At 39.2% G+C, this 19,449-nt stretch overlaps 1 protein-coding gene across 1 annotated transcript in view; it reads left to right on the top strand.

Annotated features, from left to right (window-relative positions):
* SERPINI1 (serpin family I member 1) overlaps nt 1-19,449 on the top strand; it is a 121,010-nt gene that overhangs the window by 60,098 nt on the left and 41,463 nt on the right. Inside the window, exons 2-3 of the mRNA XM_034439039.3 lie at nt 15,107-15,374; nt 17,630-17,860. Coding sequence (XP_034294930.1) covers nt 15,125-15,374; nt 17,630-17,860 — 481 coding nt within the window. The 5' untranslated portion in view covers nt 15,107-15,124. The remainder of the gene's footprint in view (nt 1-15,106; nt 15,375-17,629; nt 17,861-19,449) is intronic.

Below are 19,449 nucleotides of genomic sequence, written 5' to 3'. Positions count from 1 at the left end.
TTGCCTTTAATATATGATGGACAAAGTGTAAGGAACTAATCCTTCCTGCATGTATCTGATTCCTCAAAAGGACTACATAATTTGTGAGCTTTTATTTATTACGTTGCTGCTGCCATGTTGTCTGTGCATTTCTTGTTATCTTCTCACCTTCCTGATGTATGGATTTGGTGATGCTTTTGGGAGAATTCTAGGAGTTGGTCTTCAATCTAGACAATGCTGGCTGGGATGAATATCAGTTTTCAGCCATCATTCCTAACATCAGAAGTATGGTATCTAAGCTACCATATCTGGATTGCAGAAGTTCAGATGACTACCAGATGACAGTAGTAAGTTAGTATAGATGCTTCCATCTAGTGATCACCCGGATTGTTGCTGTCCAGATATGATTGTCTGAAGAGTATCTCTGTCATAAAAATACATTTCTGGCATGGCCACAGACAATAGCAAATGCATAGTATTGTTACTCCCCTTATATGTCATTCTACAATAGTTCCTAGTATAAAACTAAGGAATTCCATCTTTGAGTTCAAAAAGTAACATGCTTCTGTTATATGACAGCATCTCATAAAGGTTTAAGATAATGATATGTATGCACACCAGGAGAATATAATTCAGCTTTAGGAGAATATAATTCAGTTTGTGGGCTGCACTTGTGAGTTAATTTGCAAAGGAGCTGCTGGTCTACGTAGTAGAAATCTCTCCCTCTCATTAACCTTTCATAAGTGTTAACTTGTGAAAGTTATTGGCAGCTTTTTTTTTTTTTAAAAAAAGACTTTTAGATGCTGCAAAATGCCTGCAAACTTTCAATATGTTATTCAGTATTACTGCTACAGAGTTTTGCTAAATTCACCATATGAGAGAACCCTTTGGGGTGATATGAGAAGGGAGTACTTCTGTATATACATAGGGCTAACCATGGACATCATTTGGAAAACTGGTGGTGACTTTCATTTCTTTCTTTGGGGAATGGGGTCGTAAAGAAAAAAGAACACATCCAATTTGGGAACAACTAAATATCTTCTGAATATCCTTGTTTCCACCAGAGGGCACCCATAAAATCAAAGGCTTGTTCAGGGTGAAGAAATGTGTGTTCTGATGCCAGGATGCAAACTCTCCTCGTTATATATGTGTGTGCAATTTTTCTGATGCTCACGCAAAACTGATGTATTGCAATCTTTCAACGCACATATTGCCATTTTCCCAAAGACACTCATTGGACAGAAAGAAACCAAAATAAGGGTGTTGTTGTTGTTGTTGTTGTTATCTCTTGAAACAGTTTCCCCAGATTAATAATGCAAATGCTCCATTTCTAGAAAATTAAAACTACTTCCCCCATTTTTTTCATTAAACAATTGGGCTGCCAGCTCAAATTATTTGAAGTTTTGTTCAAGAATAATTGATGCAGTCCTGCCAAACAAAGATAAGACTGGAACACAAGTAGCCACAGGAGAGAAACTTGGATGGTAACTACTAGTCTGCCAGCCATCTGTGTAGAGCTGGAGAGTTAAAGTTTTGCCTGGAAAAAGCCTTTTTGCTGCAATGCAATAATTTTCAATCTCATTCTTAAAAGAATGCTGCCTTTTGGAGACTCCCAGGATGGGGCTTGGACAGGGGTGGGCTGCTGGGGGTTTGCAGGGGTTCAGGAGACCCTCTAGCTAAGATTCTGTGCAGTTTGGAGAACCCCCAAATCCCACTCCTGGCTGGCCCTACCCACCCCACCTCACCCCTCCCAGGAGTCCCCACGCGGCCCGTTTTGGATGCAGGTAAGTGCAGGGGGCACACAGAGACTCAGGAAGAAGGGCGAAAAACGGGCCTACCGGAAGTTCGGGAAGGCTGGAAATGGGCCCGTTTCTGGCCTCTGGAACCTGGGGAGACAATTTTCGCTCTCCCGGAGGTTTAAGGAAAGCCTCCACAAAAATGCCCCCCCCCCCCCGCTATGGTACAGGAGGCCAAATAGGCCATGCCCACCATGGCCATGCCCACCCAGCAACTGGGCAGAGAACCCCTTGCTAAAATCCACCCGGACTTGGGTGATGAGGCAGACAGGGACAAGGGCCAACATTCACTTTTATGTATGAACATTGGGAGGGACTTGGGGCTCTTTGGGGAAGGGATTGGTTCCATTTGTTTGGTTTTATCAATTGTGGCTTGGTATTATAGGTTATCAAAGAGAGGGAAAGACTAGGAAACACAGCATTGTCTGGGAGTAAATCCTTATGTAATAACTGGGAGGGGAGGAGATATATTAGTGCCTCCAACCTACATGTTGGAGAGAAGGAAGTTATGTAGCAAAAGTGGGCCTTTCAAATTGTAAGATTTATTTTATATTGTCAGATCAGTGGCTGGTTAAAAAAAAAATAGCTCTTTTTAAATCTGAAATTCTAATCAATGCAGCAAAGAGAACCTACTTCTCTGCTCTCATTGCACAAATCAACAATACCTTTCTATGCTGTATGGTTTACTCCATGAATATATTGCGGTGAGCACTTTTCATTATTTTTTTCCCCAAGCAGTCAAATTGCCTTTGATTTGTAGCATATTGAGGCAGTTCATAGGGAGGTAATATTAGCAATCCTTTGTGCTGTTCTTACGGATTTTTTTGTTGTTGATCACAGAATCCAGACGATCAAAAGGATTGTTGATTGTCACTCTCTGCTTACTATGCTTAGCTGATCAAATTGACCAGAGTGTTGTCCCCATGGAAAATGGAGATGATCAATGCCTCAAAAGTATGGTATATTGGATATCTTTGCACTTATTTCAAACAGGCAGATATAAGACTTTCCTGGGGGAAAAAATCGGACTCTATAAATATGGTCCTGTCTCAAATATTTTATTCTTTGGATAAGACAATCAAGAAAAGGATGTCTTCACAATTCCACATGCAACTGATTATCTGGACCTGTTTCAACCAAAAAATATGATACATTTTGATAGCTTTGGTGATTACCAAGGCCAAACATTAAATGGTAGCAGTTGTAATTCTGCTAATTTTCCTGGACCTCTTAGCAATGTTCAATACAATCAACCAAATTGTTGATACTCTTCTTGGCCATGTAATGGTCTTGGTAGAAATGTTTTGCAAAGGTCCCATTCCTTCCAAATGGGTTGCCTACGGAAAATGGTGCTGGAGAACTGCCATCATCACTTAGGGGTATTGTCCCACTTCGTCCCCTATGCTACCCAGATTATCTGTCATTGATGCTCTGCCATGTTACATAAAGATGAAACTATGGAGGAGATTATTTGGAGCTTTGGAAAGAGGTGTCCTTAATGTATTGATAGCACTTTTATTAGCTCTGTGGCAGGAGGATTTCATGGCACTCTTTATTTGCAGGGGCTTTGCCTTATTAATCCAGAGAAATAGACTTTCGCTCATGTCCTCAGATGGTGCCCTTTCTATAATGCTCCAATAATTTCCCAAATTTCCAAAAACAAGGTCTGCACAGATAAATTATATGTTCATTATTTTTAACGGATGCTAACCCCACACTCATACATCAAGTGGCCAAATATCTTCATTGTTATGCAACTGTGGAAAACTTTTAATTAGATATATTGTTTTATTGTCATAATATTTTTCCTTCCCCAATAACTAATTGCTTGTCATCTCTCTTTCCATTGCACTCTTTTTATTGTAAAGGCTGCTCGAAGACCGTAATAAAGATATTTGATTTGAATATATTGATAGCATCCAACAATACTGCTCCCTGCTAATTCAGCAGTCGGTACCCTTGAACATTATCTAATATCTCTGGAAGACGTTCCTGTTGACTAGAGTTTGGCTGTGTGATGTATAAGAGAAGGCAATTCCTGTGTCTTCCTAGAAATGGCATATATTCCCCAGGGTGGAATTTTTTGACACCTGCCCAATATTCTTGCACAATTCAGGAAAGCAGCCAAACTAAATCTTTACTTCTCTTTTCACTGTTAATTGATTTTAATGACTTGAATTGCATTGATCGTATTGTCGTCTTAAATAATTTGTATTCTGTTTTATAATTGCAAACCATCTAAGGTTTATATAAGCAGAAAGGCAGGATATAGACTAAATAAAGAAACGAAAGCATTTTAGAGATCTGTAACCATGGATTCTTGGTAATACACTACAGTGTGAGCAGGTCTTTTTCCTTGTCAAAGTTAAGCAATCTTTATTGTGGTTTCTATTTTTATTACCATCTCTAAGTGGGCATTTGTGTGTAGCTTTTATTTTTTTAAAAAAAAAAAACATGAGCACGTATTCATCCTGTTATGCTAAAATATGGCCTATTATTTTGTTTTAGTTTTCATGCATCTATTGAAGCAAAACGCTTGTAATTGTGGTTAATATGACAGGACATATGTGTTGTGATAACTGAGGCATTTATTTTATTTTATTTATTTCTTTTCTAAACAGTGCTAAAAGAACACAAGCTTCAGTTGAGTCGAGACTCATTACTAAGAATTATTTGATACGGAAGGTAGTTCACTGTTACTCTTTCTTTGTATAGCCTGAAAAGAATAGCTTTCCAATGGCTACTGAATGATTTGATGGCACAACTAGAATGGGATCCAGATTTCCTGGTTAGAGTTATTTTATTTTCTTCAAATTATAACCAGCACAATTTATTTATTTATTTTTACTTTTTTAATTTTTACTTTATTTTTTATTTTACTTATTAGATTTGTTTGCTGCCCATCCAGTGGTGGGATTCAACCCGTGTAACAACCAGTTTGCTGAGCGCATGCGCAGTGCATTTGAAAACAGCTCTAAAACTTACCTTCTACTGCAGCCCCAGTGAGTAAAACAACTGAGGTGCGGCAATCTGCTCTGCCGCGCCTATCAGCTAGGCTTCAAACAAAGGAAATATAGGTCAGTATAACGCAGGACGGGCAGGCAGGCCCAGCTGATCATCGGAGCAAACTGGTTTTCTCTCAGTTGATCATCGGAGCGAACCGGTTTTCTCTCAGTTGATCGTCGGAGCTACCGGTTCGCCCGAACCGGCCCTAACTGGTTGAATCCCACCCCTGTGCCCATCTATCCTCAAGGTGACAATCATGAATAAATGAATGTGGATATCTATATAAGTTTCAATGTTCTCTCTTATAATCCTTGAAAAAAGTAATGATGGTTGGACCTCAGTTGTTTCTCAACATCTTCCCAAGAAGAATCTGAAATTACTTTTATGGATATGCTACATAACAGAATAACAGAGTTGGAAGGAACATTGGAGGCCTTCTAGTCCAACCCACTGCTCAAGCGGGAAACAATATACCATTTCAGACAAATAGTTGGCCAATCTCTTCATAAAAGCTTCTGTTGTTGGAGCACCTTCAACTTCTGGAGGCAAGTCGTTCCAGTAATTAATTGTTCTAACTATCAGGAATTTTTTCCTTAGTTCTAGGTTGGTTCTCTCTTTGATCCCAAAAGTGCTTTTTCAAAAGGCAACTTGACTTTCATAGTTTTTCTTTGAAAACATTTCGCTTCTCATCCAAAAAAGCTTCTTCAGTTCTTCAGCAAAGCAAAGTGTCTTGAAGGAAAAACGAAGAAGTACAGTTGCCTTTTGAAACAGCACTTTTGGGACAACCATGACCTGGATGATGGGTAGACATTCTTTCCTTGATTAGTTTCCATCCATTACTTCTTGTCCTGCCTTCAGGTCTTTCGGAGAATAGGTAATTGAGCCTTGAGCATCTTTCTTTTTGAGTGTGGACTTTTTGAGTGTGGTTTTCATCCTGCTGTAGCAAATAGCAAGCAAAAGACCATATTTGGCAGCACAGTTACTTGGTCATCCTCAGTTTGCTGTGTTCTAGGAAATCATGCATCCTCTAGAAAGGATGGGATATATTGCTGGGCATACTAGGTTAGGAATTCTGAAGTTTTACAGAGAAAGCAACTGGATCAGTTCCACAGGTTGTGACCAAGTCAAGAAATCATTCCCAGTATGAATGCATAGAGAGGACTCCCTTATTTATTGTCACTATAGGAGAGTTGAAGGAAAAGTAATACTTCTAATGTTATAAGTCACCAAACTATGGCAGTTTAATGCAATTTAATACACCATTTTCATGCAAAAGATTCTCTGATGTGTTTTTTGGTATCTGTTCTTTCACATCTGTTGGTAGAAAGTAGTTGTGAGAAACAGTTCTCTTGCTATAATTCATAAAATGAAAGCTGTGATATGCATCAGGGCACTTTAAGCAACATGCCATGATTGAATTTTTGACTGCTGAAGGAATTCTTCCAATTGAAGTTCACCACTGAATGCAGGGTATTTGTGGTGTTGATTGGCTTGGGATGAGTACTGGGCATTGCTGGGCCAAAAAAAATAAAATAAAAAATAAGAATAGTGAATGGGGCAGAGCTGATTTGCGTGATCAAGAACAAAGTGGATGGCTTGTGACAGCAACTGATTAATTTCACATGAGAAAAGTTGATGAAGTGATTAAGGACAATCAGTAGATCACTCAAAGGGAAATTGCTGTCAAGCTTGGCATCTCACAGGAATGTGTGGGTCACATAATTGATGTTCTTCAATACTAAAAGGTTTGTTCAAGATGAGTTCCTTTCATGCAGAAGAGATGAAAGCTTCAAGAGTTGAAATTTGCCAGCAATTGTCATGCTATGAAAATGAAGGTGAGGAATTTCTTCACAGCATTGTGACAGACAACAAAATATGAACTCTTTATTATGACCCAGAAATGAAATGAAATGCCATTCCATGGAATGTTTTGTTACTTGGATGAGTAACAAAACATCTCAGTTTTAATAAAACTTGCTGCAGTTGCCATGATTTAACCTTTTCAGATAAGACCCCACAGAATGCAGCTTTACCTGTGAGGGTGAGGGATCAAAACTCTGTCTTAGGGCACAAAATTTCATGGTTGGATTCAGCCAGTTCGCACCTCTTCGGGAGAACCAGTTGTTAACTTTCTGAACAGATTGGTGAACTGGTTGTTGGAAGAAATCATTAGGGCAGAGAACCCGTTGTTAATTTTTTTTTTTAATTTTTAAAATTTTTATTAATTTAAGAAACCACATAATACATTTATAAATGCAAGTAAAACAATTTACAACAAACATCATCTTTATAACATCTACCTATAATATCTGAATTGTTACAATATCAATATCCTATATTCTTCAATATACCTTATATAATGATATTATTTTATTGATATCTTGTGTCTCTTTCTTAAATTTCATTTGATGTAAAAATTTATTTTACTCTATTGATATCTTTTCTTTTATTTAATTTTTCTTTCTTTCTTCTTCTCTTTTTTTTCACTTCCCTCTAACCATTTATACAATTTTTGCCAGACCAGATAATATTCAGATTCTTCCTTTCCTTGGATCTCCTTGGTAAGTTTATCCATCTCAGCGCATTCCATAATTTTGGATATTAATTTCTCTTGAGTCGGGACCTCTTCTTGTTTCCAATTTTGTGCGTATATAATTCTTGCTGCAGTCAAAATGTGGGTTATTAAATATATTAGTTCTTTTTCATATTTGCTTGTAGGTATTCCTAATAAATAAGTTTCTGGCTTTAATGGCACCTTTTGAGTTATTATTTGTTCCAGTTGCATTTTTATATTGTTCCAGAATTTTTTAGCTTTGGGACATGACCACCATATATGATAGTATGTCCCTTTATGCGCTTTACATTTCCAACAGAGTGAACATGTGCCGGGAAACATTTTAGAAATTCGCGCCGGTGATAAATGCCACCTATAGAACAATTTATAAGCATTTTCTTTGTATGGTACAGATAATGTTAATTTATTAATATTTTTCCACAATTTTTCCCACTTATTTAATTCTATTGCATACTCAAAATTCGTCGCCCATGTGATCATATTCTCTTTAACTACTTCCTCTGCTAGTTTATATTCCAATAGAAAATTATAAATTTCCGTTGCTAAATTATTTGAATCCCACCACTGGTTGCATTCTTTGGGATGCAGCTGGTATTCACATGGATTTCCTTAAAACTGTCAGCATTATCAATTCGGAATGCTAGAGTGTATGTCTCAAAACACTGAAACAAAGATTAGTCAGAACTTTGAAGCAAAAGGGGGAAAACGCTGCAACATGACAATACTTAGATGTCATCTGACAAACCATTCAAGAAGCAATCGAGCAGTTGGCTTTCACTGCCTTACCCAATTGTACCATACAATCCAGACATGGTTTTGTGTGACTTTCATGTTTTCCCAAAATTGAAGGGAAACAGTAGGCATCTGTTTGACTTAAATAAAGAGACAGCAAGATGCATCAGATCTGGTTGAACAGACAGTGTGGTGGGATTTTGATGTAGTTGTTGTTTCTGTGACAGCTTTAAGAAACTTGTCCATCATAACAGAATTATGTACTGAATAGTGGTAATTATGTGCAGAACTAAATATAGGTAGCAAAAGAGCCTCTTTCAAGGATTGTTTTCCTGTTAAATTTCCCCATTTAAATTAAAATTAAGGAGCTGGCATTACTTTTCATTCAGCCTTCATGCCATATGGCTTTGAATTAATATATTGACTTATTAAACAACAAGTAGGTAGTCCTTGATAACATTTGGCATAGTAATTGAAGATGCAACCTTGGTAATTCAACACAATTTTGAAAAACAGCTTTGGTCGTCCTGCAGAGATTAGATTTTTAGTTGATGCTATGTCATACTGAGTATAATAACATCACTCAATTTAATGACTTGTACATGCCAACTATGATGTAAACCTCTTGAGTAAAAGGGAAACACATTTTCTGTACAATATTGAAAGGAATGTTTAAGAGCTCATACATTTTTCTGACTCAGTTGCAATGTAAGTTTAATCAGATAGTAGATATCATTGAGATTAAATGAATACTTTTACATCCTGTATTCCCAGATGACTATCTTCCAAATGAACCCTAATTCTTATAAATCAGGGATGACAAGAAGCTTGCATCTCCCTACTCAACCCCAAAGTCTGGCCTGTTGGATTACAAAATGTTTTTCCACCCATCCTAAATACATCTCTGTTTGCAATCTCCTTTCCTGACTGCCTGTTTTCAGTGGGACTTGAACTCAGATGTTCTAGTTTGGAACCCATCTCACTGAACAACGGCATACGGTCTTTGATGGCATTCTGTATCAGGTGCCATAAATAATGTAGTTATCAGTACCTTAAAAAGTAAAGATTTGACTCTAGGCCACAGTGCTCATGTTTGTTTCTTGACTGAGGGAGCCAACGTTGTCTGAAGACAATTTCCTTGGTCATGTGGCCAGCATGGCTATATGCCAAAGGCTCACGGAATGCTGTTACCTTCTCACCGAAGTGGTACCTATTGATCTACTTGCATTTTCATGCTTTCAAACTGCTATGCGAGCAGGAACTGGGGCAAATAACAGGAGCTCACCCCAGTGTGCATTAAGCCCTATAAGTAGTCCTCGACTTACAACAGTTCATTTAGTGACCATTCGAAGTTACAACGGCACTGAAAAAAGTGACTTATGACCGTTTTTCACAGTTATGACCTTTGCAGCATCCCCATGATCATATGCTCAGATGCTTGGCCACTGGTTCATATTTATGACCGTTGTAGAGTCCCGGGTCATGTGATCCTCTTTTGTGACCTTCTGACAAGCAAAGTCAATGGGGAACACAGATTCACTTAACAACCAGGTTAGTAACATATCAACTACAGTGATTCATTTAACAATTTTGGCAAGAAATCTCATAAGACGGGACAAAACTCACTTAACAAATGTCTCACTTCACAACAGAAATTTGGGTCGTAAATCAAGGATGACGTGTACGTAGTTTAACTAGGACTTATTGGATGAAACAGAATTGAATGGCTTTCTGCACCATAGAAACCATGATTTCCAAACTATAATAACAGAATAACATTGTTTATTGCAGCCAAAGTGCTTTTTTATTATATTACATTATTTTCCATTGTAAACCATCAACAGAATAGTATTGCTGAATGGCATCTATGTATTATATATGAATAATGAAGGTTTTGTTAAGCTTAATTCACAAAGATTGGTACCGCAGAGGTAAAACTATTCTCTCGACTCTGCAGCTCTAACAGGAAAATTTCTTTTCAAATTGGAAAAGAAAAGCTCTCCACAAAGGTAAATCAACTATTAGAAGAGATGAGTCTTAGTATAGTTTCCATAATACGGTAGTTTCAACCATCCATTTATGATTTATCCTGTCTGCAGTTTGAACTCATATGATTCAGGAATACAATTTTGTTCTTTTTTTTTTTTTCTTTTAAAAAAAAGGGAAAAGAAAACCTGTTTGGAAAAGGTGGTCTTTAGTGTCATTGCTAAAATACACAGAACAGCCTATTTAGTTGATGCTTCTTCACCTATAAAATGGGTTTAATAACATTTAATTATACACTGTTCTGAGCTGCCACAATATTTAATTAGGTGATGTTTGTGGAACAGCCTTGCTAATAAGATACACCGTATAAATGTTAAGTATCATGATTGCAAAAGGTCACTGGAGAGAAGGATACACATGTCCTGGTAAATAGGCATAAATGAACCATACTCAAAATTGAAGATACAGCAATCTCGGCACTTTCAGAACTACGATTTGGGTATTGGAAACCTATCCACAAATTCTCCCAGTCCTCATTCTGCTGTAGAGGAAAGAATGGGACTTTTAAGACCTTTTTCTGATGGGTAAGTATATAAATAAATATCATTATACATCTTTCAAATATATTCTAGGAACGCGGTGGCTCAGTGGCTAAGATGCTGAGCCTGTCGATCGAAAGGTCGGCAGTTCAGCGGTTCGAATCCCTAGTGCCACATAACAGGATGAGCTCCCATTACTTGTCCCAGCTTCTGCCAACGTAGCAGTTCAAAAGCACATAAAAAATGCAAGTAGAAAAATAGGGACCACCTTTGGCAGGAAGGTAACAGCATTCCGTGTGCCTTTGGCATTTAGTCACGCCAGCCACATGATCACGGAGACGTCTTCGGACAGCGTTGGCTCTTCGGCTTTGAAACGGAGATGAGCACCACCCCCTAGAGTCAGGAACGACTAGCACATATGTGCGAGGGGAACCTTTACCTTTACCTTGAATATGTTTTGGGACATCTCAGCATTTTATCTTTTCTGCTTTTTATTAGGATACTTACGTCCACAAACATAGGCTAAAACTAGCTGGGATGCAAGATTCGAGCTGTTATTGCTTGAATGCTACATTAACTTAATAATTTATATATTTATTAGATTTCTGTTCCACCTTTTATTCAAGAGTTTAATGCAGTGTATACATGGCTCCTTACTGCGTTTCCCCACAAAACAACCCTATGAGGTAGATTCCCCATAACAGCAATTCTGTGAGAGACACTGGCTGGTCCAACACTATCAAATGAACTTCCAGAGTTGGGGGTGGACAAGAATCTGGATCTCCTTGCTTTTAATATTGTGCCTTAGCCACCACACCACAATACGGGAAGTCCTTGACTTATGACTGGTTACTTAATGACCAATTGAAGTGACTGACCAAAAACAGGGAATTATGATTTGAATCTAATGTTTTGATGGTCCTCCCAGCCAGTCACGTAGCAGCTTGGCAACATGGCTGCATTTACGATTGTTTGCAGCACCCGTGATCATCTTTTACAAGAATTTTGCCGGAAATGGGCATCTCCAGTTTGGTTCTCTTGAGCGGTGAAATCCAAATTTTTTTTTCTACGGGTTCTTTGGGTGTGGTGTGGCTTGGTGGGCGTGGCTTGGTGGGCGTGGCAGGGGAACGATACTGCAAAATCTCCATTCCCACCCCAATCCTGGGGGAAGGATACTTCAAAATCCCCGTTCCCACCCAACTCTGGGACCAGCCAGAGGTGGTATTTGCCGGTTCTCTGAACTGCTCAAAATTTCTGCTACCGATTCTCCAAACTGCTCAAAATTTCCGCTACCGGTTCTCCAGAACCTGCTGGATTTCACCCCTGGTTCACTTTATGGCTGCAGCATTCACTTTTTGACCATGGCATTTAGTTTACGACTGCCACAAAAAAGGTTGTAAAATCAGATCAGTCCCGTGACTGTAGTTCTCTTATTCATCTAGACCGCGGGTGTCAAAAACTCGCAGCCCATGGGCCGGGTATGGCCACGCCCGCCCCCATTTTAGCAAAGGGGGGAAAAGTCACAATACATCACATAACGACAATGTGACGCCACGAGTTAGACCCAATTTTTTGCAGCTCTTTCCATTAATTATAATTTTTCGGTCAGTTCTAGTATCCCATTTTATTTCATGTATTAATGTTATATCCCGCTAAGCTAACCAAGAAAGTTGATGTAACAGGCTTTTCTTTTAAATTTGATGGACAAACAGACAGAAAAAAAATGAAACTTTTTTTCTTATTGTACAGTACAGTATGTCAACAACAGTAAGACTTCTTTATGTGCACAGAAGGACTCACAAATGGAAGAATGGATGCTGAGATTAATGGAGTTGGCAGAGATGGCAAAATTGAACTCTTTGATTAAAGAAAAGATTTTCTCTAACTTTGTTTCTACTTGGAAATCACTTATGGATTTTTTTTGCTTGAAACTGAAAGAAATGAAACTTTAACCTTGGGATTTGATGATTAGATTTATTTATGATTATAGCAGTACTGTGTGTTATTACTTATTCTAATTCAAAGGATCATTGCATTTTATGTTTGTATCTGTTCCGAATAAAGTCAAAAGTTATTCTTTTCTGTATAGCTTTTTTTTTCCTTCTTGTTTTCATCCCCAGTTTTCATTTTTTATTTCATGGTCCCTTCCCCGTTCCCCTCTATTTTTTTTCTTTGCTATTTTGTATTTTATGGGGGGTGGGGGTGGAAGTATAATAAAGTTATATATAAAAATAATATAATATATTTCTATTTCTATAAAATGAAAAGTCGTGGAATAGAATGATTTTAAAATGTCAGTAATAAATAGTGCATATGACATAAGGACCGTACGCAGAGGGTCTCTCTCTAAGCGTTCCTCCAACCATTTTATGAGACTATTCATATCTTTTGGAAAAATAATGCAGAAAATAGTTGTCTTGTAGTTCTTAAAAACCTAAGGGTTTTTAAGAACTACAAATTTAGTGGCTTGGAATGAACTCTGTTGATTCTCAAATGCTGCCCTGTGTGATGAAGAACAGAAGTTGGAATGCCTACAAAATGTCATTCTGATCACCAACGATGGACTTGATAGAGAAGAATGTCATTTCTAGCTAGGAGGCATTACACAGAATTCTTTCCCGTCCAGTGAAGAAAATCTTTTTTTCAATCATATATGGAATATGATTCCTTTGGTGAACTTGTGAGAATAAGAGGATGAACTTTTCTCTCTTTCTGCTTACTCTGAAATAGTCTCTGTTCCCCATTGGCTGCTTTGGTATAGCATATAACTTAACCATGGAGAGTTACTTTGCTTAAGGGGGTCCCATATTTTACTGTATATGCATAGAGCATGGTGGACCTGAGAAGCCCTGAGTCACCAATGAATCTTGTTCTCCTCAGGGTCCTGAGCCATCATGGTAGACCTTACTAGAGTAACACATATTATTCCTCTCCTCCCATCCTTTTCCCAGTGTACCATAACATCCATCCAATGTTCCATCTGCCATTATAATGATGAGAAAAAGGGAAATCTCATTACTATGTTCTCATCAAGCCCCGAGGACTTGAGTGCTACTTTCTTGACCCAGAAAAAGCAGGACAATCCCAGAAATCAGAAGATTTGCACTGCTGGTACCACCTACTCCTGGGTCCCCACACTTGGAATCATCTAGTGCATGCATAGTCAGCTGGCAGAAGCAATCTAAGGTGGTACTACTCAGTGTCTAATCCTTTGGACATTTGATGGATGCAGAAATGCTTGCAAACAGTACTACTTGCCACCTCCTCTTTGCCCACAGCTTCTGGAAGCTCCTCTGGCTCATGGGTTGGGTTTAACCTGGAAAAGGTTTCTCTGATTCAGGTTTCTCAGGATTTGATCTTGGCTGCCACAATGCCCCTAAACCAGGGGGTCTCCAATCTTGGCAACTTTACTACATGTGGACTTCAACCCTGGCTGAGGAATTCTGGGAGTTGAAGTCCACAAGTCGTAAAGTTGTCAAGGTTGGAGACCCCTGCCCTAAACTACAGGTTATCTTTGGTGTGTTCAGCCAAGCTTTTGATTTGCAACATTTCCCTCTATCCTGGCACTAGAATATGTGCAGCTCTCATTGCCTCTTACACTTATTATGTTGTGTCTTATTTTATTCCAGGTTCTTTGGTTCTAACACCCCAAAAAAGAAAAAAGAAAGTCACTGTGTCTCCCCTGAAAACAAGCAGAAAGCTAAAAACAAAGACAAGTGGGCAGGGGTGGGCTTCAAAAATTTTAGCAAGGATTTCTCTGCTTGGTTGCTGGGTGGGCATGGTCATGTGGGCATGGCCTAGTCAGCCTCCTGCACCACGGTGGAGGGAGGGGCATTTTTGCCCTCCCCGGGCTCTGAAGGCTTTCTTTGAGCCTCCAGGACGGCGAAAATGCCCTCCCCAGGCTCCGGAGGCCCTCTTCCCCTAACTTGGGGTTTTAACTTCCGGTAGGCCCATTTTTCACCCTCTCCGAGCCTGCGCATGCGCCCTGCAATTACTTGCATCCAAAATGGGCCGTGTGGGGACTCCTGGGAGGGACGGGGTGGGCAGACCCAGACAGGAGTGGGATTTGGGGGTTCTCCGAACTGCACAGAATCTTAGCTAGAGGTTCTCTTGAACCCCTGCAAACCCCCAGCAGCCCACCCCTGTAAGTGGGACAGGAAAAGTCTTAAGTCTTGCTTTGTAGCTAGAGCAGATGCTGATCTTTTCTTTAAGATCTAACCTTGGGGATGGAAAAGCATTGTTCCATATGGGGCAATACCCATTTTTTTAATGACAAAATGGTAAGAAGGAACCAAAGCACTAGTTCGAACAGAGTTTCTTTTTTCTGAGTTCCATTTTTTGAGTGCCTTTTTTTTCCTCAGTGGAGAACTTTTTTAAAATCCAGAAAAACATCTTTTCTTCACATTAGGCATATATTGATTTAATGATCCCACTAATCCATCATGTGTGGATGATGTAAGATTCATTTTCTATCCTTCTTGTTTGCCTTGCAGATCTGAAACTCTTCAACCATGTTTGTTCTTGGACTCCTGTTGCTTCTTGTTTTGCACAGCGAAGCCTTCAGCACCAGTTTTCCTGATGAAACCATTGCAGAATTTTCTGTGAATGTTTACAATCAGCTGCGAGCTACAGGAGAAGATGAAAATATTATTTTCTCCCCACTGGGAATAGCAATAACGATGGGGATGGTGGAGCTCGGTGCTCACGGTTCTACCCTGAAAGAAATTCAGCACTCCATGGGCTATGAAGGTTTGAAAAATGGTAACATGCTTCAATAATACTTTTCAAGTCAATTAAAAAATAAGTCTAGGTACTTAATGTTTATGATGCATCTGATGGAAAGACAATATTTAGCTGAGGGTTGAACTATGGAATTCTTGGTGTTCTTTGAATTTGCTGAGGTTTCATTACCCAACTAGTAATATCATCAGTTCACCTTACTACTCTCTTTTCATGACCCTGTAATCCCTTAATTCGAGGTAGAGTCGAGACAACTGGATGGAGCTGAGCGTTTACTGGCCGGGTGCCCTTCCTGATGCCATACGGCGTTCGCAGCAAATATTTTTTTCTTTGCACTTTAGGAGAGAAACATCTACCTCTACCTAGGATTGAACTCTCAACCTTCTGAATGGGCGGTGAACATCTTCACCACTATATACTGATGATATTACCTACTAGGGTAATGAAATGTCTGCAACAATCAAGCTCGGAAGCACCAAGGACTTCATAAATGATGCTTCTGTGTAATTAAATCTCCTTGAACTTTAACTGTTTGTCTGTCAGTCATATCTTTGATATGCTCTGTTTTCATTATTGTTGTTGTTGTTGTTGTTGGTATGAAGATTCTGAACAGGAGTGGTGCTTTAGGTGAATCTTCATATTGCTAGAAATGTGATCTCATCTCTAGAAAGATGAGACCCTAATATTAAAAGGAGAAATGACATTTAGTTTAGTGTATGTTCTGTGACAATCTTTTGTTTGACTATGTTGCATCTGTTGACACAATCTGTTAGTTTGGACACAGAGCACATCTGACCCAGCAAATTGCAGACATCCTCTATTCATAAACAGGTCCTGTTCACATACTTAGGAGGTCAGACAAAATTTCTCTTTTCCCATTGCAAATAGAGTAAGAAGTTTAGTCATATGATATCCCGAGGCAAAGCCAAAGGAGAAAACGCAGAGAGAAAAATAGGGGTACTAGATCTAAAAAAAGGAAAAGAACTGACATAATTCTCTTGAGCATCTGATTGAAGGTTGGAATAGACAACTGGAAAATTCCAGGGAATCAAGCAAAGGACTTTTGTTCTGAAAAGGAAATGCAAACAAATTTAATAAGAAAACTGTGCTATAATTTTGATCATCATTTGTCCTACATTCATATTCAGAAAATAGCCTTCAGTGGAGAGGGAAATAAGAATTGACAGTGCCATATAAAATTGTAAGTTTTATTTTAAACACACATGCACACTTTTACATAGAAAATGTAGCTCGGGTATATCTGGGTCACACACCAGGAATAGGGGAGGTCACCCATTGATTAGTTCATATCAGAGGTGGGTTTCAGCAGGTTCTGACCAGTTCTGGAGAACCGGTAGCGGAGAACCAGTGGTAAAAATTCTGACTGGCCCCGCCCGGGTGTCATTACTTCCTGGTTTTAACCAGGAAGTAATGTGTTTTTTATCTTCTGCACATGCACAGGTTTTGCGCATGCACAGAAGGTCTGTGCGTGCATGTGACGCGCAAGCACATGTGCTTCTAAACCGGTAAGGAAGGTAAGTAGATTTCATCCCTGCGTTAACAACCAGTGCGCCAGAAATGTGAGCGAGCGCACCTTCCTCGCTTTCACACAGCTTCAAACACACAGCAAATCTTCTCATGGAGCCATGGTGAGTAGAGCAGGTGAGGTCCCGCAATCAGCTGGGCTTCGTGGGCAGGGAACAAAGCCAGAGATGAGATAAATAGGACAAGTTAGCGCTGGGGTGGGCAGGCGGGCCAGCCAGTGTTCAGAACTACCAGTTCACTCGAACCAGTTTGAACCGGCAGAGGCCCACCTCTGTGCTATTTCCAGATTAGGCAGGCTCCAGAATGCACCCTGTGTGGAATTACATACTGTAAGCCTTTTAGAAAATATAAGCTCACTTATTGAGGGAGAACTTGAATCTTTGGTTTATCCTACAACCAAGTGGTAGAAACTGCTTTCAGTTTTAAAGGTCTTGGAAAGGAAGGAGGAAAGTTATGGTGTATTTAATGACCACTTCCTGATAATACAACCAGGGAAGTCCATATTGAAGTGGAGTTTTGCTCATAAAGCTCTTTGGAGATTTATCTTCGTGGTTTCATCTCATTTTTCTCAAAGAAAGGTTAATTATATGAAGTATTTCTTACTACCTGACTTCACTGAAATATCAGTGCTCATTAATCCTTTTTCCCTAGGAAGGCAGTGAGATGTGTTAAGCTCTCAATATATTTGCCAGTTCTGTCAGACCAACTTTAATCTCTTTCTCTAATTTCAGGTGAAGAATTTGCCTTCCTAAAAGATCTTTCTGACATGGCTGCTACTGAGGATAGCCATTACGTGATGAAGCTTGCCAATTCCCTTTATGTGCAGAATGGATATCACGTTAGTGATAAATTTGTGCAGCTGCTGAAAAAATACTTTAAAGCTGAAGTTGAAGTTGTGGATTTTAGTCAAAATATAGCTGTTGCGAGCTACATCAATAAATGGGTGGAGAACCATACCAACAGTAGGTTCCTAATTATTTTCCAATTCTCAATGTTGTGGTTTGTCATTGTATGCCATTTATGTCCAGACAGTGTACACCACAGGTGGGTTTCAGCAGGTTCTGACCAGTTCTGGAGAACCGGTAGCAGAAATTTTGAGTAGTTCGGAGAACTGGTAGTAAAAATTCTGACTGGCCCCACCCCCATCTATTCTCTGCCTCCCATGTTCCAGCTGATCGGGAGGAAATGGGGATTTTGCAGTAACCTTCCCCTGAGTTGGGGGGGGAATGGAGGTTTTACAGTGTCCTTCCCCTGGAGTGGGGTGGGAATGGAGATTTTACAGTATCCTTCCCTTGCCACGCCCACCATGCCACGCCCACCAAGCCATGCCATGCCCACCAAGCCATGCCCACAGAACCAGTAATAAAAAAAGTTGAAACCCATCACTGGTGTACTCACACATACACACTGAATTAAGAAAGTATTCAGACCTCCTTCACTTTTGTCAACTTTGTTATGCTTCAGCCTGATATACACACAACACACTTTTACTCTGTATGTGTGTATATGTATGTATATGTATTTGTGTGTATGTGTGCATGCACAAGTATATACGACACACATACATACATGCCCACACCGACACATACACCTAAACACAGATAGGGTTACTCCAAATATTTCATTTTTGTAAAATCCAGGGTTTGGGGCTCATTATGAAAGAACATTGGAAGCTGAGCACAATCTCCAGGGCACCAGTGGGTTCTCTTCCTGAAATGAAAGGAGCAGCACCATGCTTGAAACGGACATCTGCCCATATGCACAATATGGATCCCGTGAAATCTGATATAGTTATTAAATTCGTTGCTGTCAGTGCAGAATTCCAAACTCAGAATTATTATATACCAAAAAGCATGCAAACCATTCCCCTTGGAAACCCCGGGTCACAGACAATGCATTCTGATTGGAATGATTTATTTCCGAATGTGTGCACAGCAGCTGCTATGTTAGGTTAACAAGCCTCTCAAGGCTCTAACAGATGCAAGATGTCTCTCTCTCTTCCTTGAACAAATGTTGGCAGATTGAGTGCTAAAATGCACTATTGATAAAACTTTAAAACAATATTACTGAAAGATTGTTCAGTGGAACAATGCCATTAAGATGAGATGGCAGTAGGTCTGTGGAAAAACACATGGTTTACATGCACAAGATTTCACATGCAGTTCCCAGCATTACAAAAGTACCTGAATTCTTGGAAAATTATTACCTCTCTATCTTAAATAGACCAATGGTATGACTCTACATATCCATTGTTTATAGACCTTGGAATGTATTTTATTGCCTATAATAATATATTAATATTGCCAGAGAGAGGGCAAATGTGGGTTTTAGAAACCACACAATTATTGCAAACAGCATTCAACCAAGTAAATGAATTGTAGAATAGTTTGTGTAAGCAGAATCAAACCTTAGCTGTGACATCTTCTGAAAAATAATCAAATTCAAGTTTCTGCAAGTGAAAGAAGTTTTGCAGTTTTAAAATAAGTCCATTATATATAGCTTAGTAGCCTGTTCAGAAATACTAGTATTGATATCTCTTCAAAAACAAAAG

Source organism: Pantherophis guttatus, chromosome 6 (assembly GCF_059756535.1).
Source record: "Pantherophis guttatus breed Tessera chromosome 6, ASM5975653v1, whole genome shotgun sequence".
Taxonomy (NCBI): domain Eukaryota; kingdom Metazoa; phylum Chordata; class Lepidosauria; order Squamata; family Colubridae; genus Pantherophis; species Pantherophis guttatus.
This window is presented reverse-complemented; position numbering and strand designations above follow the sequence as displayed.